At 40.5% G+C, this 6,000-nt stretch overlaps 1 protein-coding gene across 1 annotated transcript in view; it reads left to right on the forward strand.

Moving 5' to 3' along the window:
- Window positions 1-6,000, forward strand: part of DIRC2 (disrupted in renal carcinoma 2) — an 86,097-nt gene that overhangs the window by 7,615 nt on the left and 72,482 nt on the right. Inside the window, exon 2 of the mRNA XM_008052802.2 lies at window positions 3,632-3,725. Coding sequence (XP_008050993.1) covers window positions 3,632-3,725 — 94 coding nt within the window. The remainder of the gene's footprint in view (window positions 1-3,631; window positions 3,726-6,000) is intronic.

Consider the following 6,000-nt stretch of genomic DNA (forward strand, 5'->3'; position numbering starts at 1 on the left):
GGGCAGTGAGGTTATCAATGATCTGGAAGTGGCAGGGGAAGCTGTGTCCTCAGGCAAGAGGTTTCAAGTTTCAGCTCAAGTAAGATGGTAGAGAGAATGTTTGGAGGAGGTTAGGGATTCTACTGCTTGATGACTGAGCACTCCAGAAGGCACAGTGGAAGGTTTCAGGGATTGGGTGGTTGGCAAAGACGAGGTCATGCTAGGGGATATGTAAAGCTGTATTTGAATAAGGATGGCCTGTAAATCTTGAATCTTTGAAGTCTGATGTAAATAGGAAAAACAGACACAATGTCATTAATACTAATAATCTCCAAGGCAGATTGGGGTAGCAAGGAGTGAGTGCTGTGTGTAGGGAGAAGGGCCTGTGGCCAGCAGAGCTGTCTTCACTCCAGCTGATGGAAGTGTGGAGCCTGGGAAGGGTGGTCTTACCAGATGAGCTTTGTTCCTGTAGCTGATATTCCATGCTTCCACTGTGTGTGTGTGTGTGTGTGTGTGTGTGTGTGTGTGTGTGTGTGTGTGTGTGTGTGTGTGTGTTTACACCCAACAGATCCCCAGATGATCTTTGTTCCTGTAGCTGATATTCCATGCTTCCACTGTGTGTGTGTGTGTGTGTGTGTGTGTGTGTGTGTGTGTGTGTTTACACCCAACAGATCCCCAGATGAGCTTTGTTCCTGTAGCTGATATTCCATGCTTCCACTGTGTGTGTGTGTGTGTGTGTGTGTGTGTGTGTTTACACCCAACAGATCCCCGGCAAAAGGAGTTACCTCAACTGAAAGTAAGTTTCCTAGTATCTGGAGGCCATGTTTTTTGGTTTTTTGTTTTGTTTTTTCGAGTCAGAGTCTCACTTTGTCGCCCAGGCTGCAGTGCGGTGGCACACTCACAGCACCGCAGCCTTGACCTACTAGGCTCAGGCGATCCTTCTGCTGGGCTCAAGCCATCCTTCTGCAGGTGCGTGCCACCAGGCCCAGCTAATTTTTGATTTATTGTAGACAAAGCTCTCACCAACTTGCCTAGGCCGGTCTCAAACCTGTGGACTCAGACAGTCCTCTCACTTCAGCCTCTAAAAGTGCTGGGATTACAGACATGAGCCATTGTGACTGGCTAGAGGCCATGTTTTAATAGAAAATTATTTTTACTTTCTTTTTTTTTTTTTTTTTTTGAGTCAAAGTCTCACTCTGTTGCCCAGGCTGGAAGCAGTGGCACACTTACGGTCACCCCAGCATCAACCTGTTGGACTTCTGCAATCCTTCCACCTCAACCTTACAAGTTTCCAAGTAGCCAGAACTACAGGCACACACTACTACACCCAGCTAATTTTTGATTTATGGTAGAGACAAGGTCTCATCAAGTTGCCGGGGCTGGTCTCAATCCCGAGGGCTCAGACAATCCACTCTCTTTGGGCCTCCCAAAGTGCTGGGATTACAAGCTAAGCCATTGAGCTTGGTCTTACTTTCAGTGATATTTGTTTTCTGAAATTGCTTGGTTGCTTACCTTACTTGCAAACAAATTCTGTGGAAAAATAAATATATAAAATATAAGCCTTGTAGTCCCAAATTTATAAAATTCTGTTCAGTGTCTTGTATTCTATCCAGTACCACCTTGTAAGAGCAACGTTTCATAATTTTAGAATATTTATGACCGTGTATGTACTTTTCATTAATTACACTTTATTTCCTGTGACTACAATGTGGTTTTAAAATCTGTGTTCTGTTAGTAGAAGCAGTAAATGAGCAGTGTGTATGCATTACTTGTTATCAAGAAGCACAACTCTCTCTGTGGTATTCCTTCTGCCAAATTGTATTAATCATATTCAGATTATATAAGAATATTATTAAGGAACTCAGTTCATATTGCAAATTATCCTGAACATAGCGTGTGTGCCTGATCTAGATCTTAAGTTTGTTTTCCTTGCTATATTTGGTTTGCATAATTATAATTTTGTTGACTTTCAATTTCCTCCAAGCAGAGAAGTCCTTTGAAAACCAAACATTTGACCAGGCTCAGTGGCTCAGCCTGTAATCCCAGTGCTTTGGGAGGCTGAGGTGAGTGGATTGCCTGAGCCTGCAGGTTCGAGACCTGCCTGGGCAACTTGGTGAGACCTCATCTCTACAATAAATAAAAAAAAAAAATTAGCCAGGCATGGTAGCGCGCGCCTGTAGTTCCAGCTACTTGGAAGGCTGAGATGAAAGGATCACTGGAGCCCAGCAGGTCGAGGCTGCAGTGGCTGGGAACAGCCACTGGACTCTAGTCTGGGTGACAGAGTGAAACTCCAACTCAAAAAAAAAAAGAAAACCAAACATTTAACCATCTACCCTCTGCCGAAAAAAGAAAAAGAGAAAACTCTGGTGGAAAAAAAAAGAAAAACTGCATTAATCAGTATAGGTATAGTCTCTGTGTGAAATGGTTTTAAGATGATGTTGAATTTGGGAGAAATTTGAAGGAATGTGGTCATCTTTGCCATAGACTTAGTATGAACCATGTGTGACATGTGGCTGCCTCAAACAGTAACATAGTATTAGTTTAGTATTTTACAAAGTATACAATTTCAACAATAGGAAGAAAGAGTTCTATCGTATTACTCTGCCATAGCTAGAATATTGTGTCTATTTCTGATTGCGGTGTTTATATACTTTTATTTTTTTATATTTGTATATTCTCTTTGCCCTCCACATGACTAATCACTGGCACACGAAATAATTTTTTTTTTAATTGTTTTATTTTATTTCAAATTCAAAGGGTACATATGCATATTTGTTACATGAGTCACACACTTTTAAAAATAATTTATTGTATTTAGAATCCAAAGGGGAAAAAAACTATCTGATCCATATTATCTTCTAAAGTCCTAAGCCATGATTTTATTTATTTATTTTTATTTTTATTTTTTTGAGTCATGATCTCATTCTGTTGCCCGGGCTGGAGTTTTGTAGCTCGATCACAGCTCACTGCATCCTTGACCCCCAGGGTCAAGCCATCCTTCTGCCCTAGCTTCTCAAGTAGCTGGGACTACAGCTGTGTGCCACCATACTCCACTGTATTTTTAATTTTTTTTATAGAGAGGAAGTCTCACTATTGTTTCTAGGCCAGTCTTTAATTCCTGAGCTCAAGTAATCCTCTTGCCCCAGTCTTCTAAAGTGTCAGGATTACAGGCGTGAGCCACCACAGCTGAATCTGGGCTCTTTATTTTTTTTTTTGCTAGTATCATTCTATAATGAAACCCATCTGCTAATCAAGAAAAATTAAAAGATCATTATTAATAATCAGAGTTCTAAGGGACCATTTCCTATGACCCTTTAACAAGTATTAGCTTGTACTGATTATTAGATAAAATATGTAGTTGGCCACTTGTAATTTAAAAAAATTTTTAAAGCAATAATCTGACATCATAGGGACAGTTTAGAGTTTTTTGATTAGCAACTTGCATTTGAAAATTTGAATTTTTATATTAGAGATATAAAACTAAAATATATAGTCTTTTAAAATATTGTCTGTATTTTTATTATATCTGAACAAAACATTGTAGACATCCATTTTGAAGAATTATTCAGGTGCAGCTGGTCTATTAAAAAAGTAAACATTGGACTTACTTCAGAGAAAATAGAACATAATTCATATTTTTGTTTTGTTTTAGGTCTTCGGATAACTGTGCTCCTGACATCTTTGCTTATGGTTTTAGGAACTGGTCTAAGATGCATACCTATATCAGACTTAATGCTTAAAAGAAGGTAAATCCTCTAAATATCTTAAAATATTTCTCTCACATTTTTTCTCTCTTTTATTCTGAATATATTTGTTTGTTTATAAGTTTTTTAGTAAACATTTGCATTTTTAAGATCAGTAGAGGGTTATATTTACAGAAGCATTTTTTTTTTACACTACATGATGATTAATTTAGTGGACATGTATCAGTCATCATATGGAAGATACTATACTAGTTGTGAAAATAAAAAAGAGCAAGTTAATCTTCATAACATCCAGGAGTTATAATCACCATGAGAAAATAATGGTATAATATATGATTATATAATAGTATAGTTAATGCCACGAAAGACATAAAATTGCCCCAAAACACTAAGAGAGAAGTTTTGGCTGCAGGTACCAATAAGGGGAGTTCGTGAAGGAGATGATAATTAAACTAGGCATTGAATCATGAGTAGAATTTTGATAACTATAGTCAGGGGAAGAATATTCCAGGGTAAGGGAATAGCAGGAGTGAAGGCATGGAGGAGGGTTAAGCCTAGGCCTATTCTGGGATGGGTAGGTAGCTTCATTTGTATATAGCAGTGCAGTGTTTCTACAGCTGAGACCATGGATTTATTCTTAGGGGATGCAAGGTGTATAAAGATTTTAAATTTTTGTTTTTATCTTGGTTATAATATGAAAAATTATTTTACCAGTAATAATCTACAATTTTTATTGACTAGGATGTCAATTTCTTGAATTAGTGTTGCTCAAACTGGGGTCCTTGGATGTGACCTTGAGAGCCATTGAGAAATGTTTCTCTTTCAGAAGGACCCATAAATACTCAAGTTTGAGAGATACCCATCTATAGATTAAGGTGGAAGAATGGGATATAAAGAGATGAGGTTAGAAAAAGGTGTTCTGAAGCCGGGCTCAGTGGCTCAGCCTGTAATCCCACGCCTTGGGAGGCTGAGGTGAGTGGATTGCCTGAGCCCGCGAATTCGAGACCCGCCTGGGCAACTTGGTGAGACCTCATCTCTACAATAAATCAAAAAAAAATTAGCCGGGCGTGGTAGCGTGTGCCTGTAATTCTGGCTACTTGGAAGGCTGAGGCGGAAGGATCACCGGAGCCCAGCAGGTCAAGGCTGCTGTGGCCGGGAGCGACCCCTGCACTCCAGTCTGGGCGACAGAGTGAAACTCCAACTCAAAAAAAAAAAAGAAAAAGAAAAAGGTGTTCTGATTATGAAGGATCCTGCAGAATTGTGCTTTCCTCACCAGATATCTGAAAGCTACTTAAATTCTTAGTCAGAGGAGTGATATTGTCAGACCTGAGTTAGGCACTTCTGATAGAGCGTGTAGGATTGGTTGCAGAGGGTAGAGACTGCTAGCAGGAGACCAGGAAAGATAAAGATAAAAATTCCTATCTCTCAGAGTTTACATTCCAGTCAGAGAGACCAGCGATGAACTAGATAAATAAGTAAAGTATACAGTATGCACTGTGGAGGAAAAAAACAAAATAGGAAAGAAGGATTTGAAATGGTGAGGGAAGAGTGGTAAGATTTCAGAAAAGTAAAAACCTTACTGGAAATAGAACCTTTTGGGATAAAAACCTGAAGGAAGTAATGGACAGCGTGATTCTGGGAGACAACCATTCCGCACGAGAAAATCACCAGTGTAATGGGTGGGAGGGGAACAAGCCCGCCTGGCAAGGAGGTTGGTGCAGCTGGAGCCGAGAGAGTTTATGGGGAGGGTAGTCAGAAATTAGGTTAGAGCAGTTACGGGGTAGTGGTGGGAGTTGGGACCAGATTCTTTAAGACCTTGTCAGCTCCTTCCTATAAGAACTTCAGCTTTTCCTGGGTTAGGAAATCACTGGAGGTCTTGAGCTAAAAAATGCCAGTGTCCCAGGCTGCTCTCCTGAGAACAGACTGAAGCTGGAGGTCACAGGCATAAGGAAGGAGACCAGTTGAGAAACTAGTGCAGTAAACTGGGTTAGGGATGATGGTGGCTTGGCCCATAGTGGCGGCAACGGTGGTGGAGCAAAGTGGTCAGATTCTGTTGTTTGGAATATTACATCAAATGGAATCATATTCTGGTTATATTTGGTTCATTTGCTGATGGACCAGATGTGAGGAGTAAAAGAAGGGAGTCCAGGGTGACTTTATGCTGTGGGAAGTTGTGGGCATAGGAAGAATGGCACAGATGTGAGAAAGAACACAAGAAAAAGAGATTGAGCCGGGCTCGGTGGCTCAGCCTGTAAAGCTGTGCCTTGGGAGGCTGAGGTGAGTGGATTGCCTGAGCCCGCGGGTTCGAGACCCGCCT

Source organism: Carlito syrichta, unplaced genomic scaffold (assembly GCF_000164805.1).
Source record: "Carlito syrichta isolate Samal-C Ts95f unplaced genomic scaffold, Tarsius_syrichta-2.0.1 Scaffold287526, whole genome shotgun sequence".
NCBI lineage: Eukaryota > Metazoa > Chordata > Mammalia > Primates > Tarsiidae > Carlito > Carlito syrichta.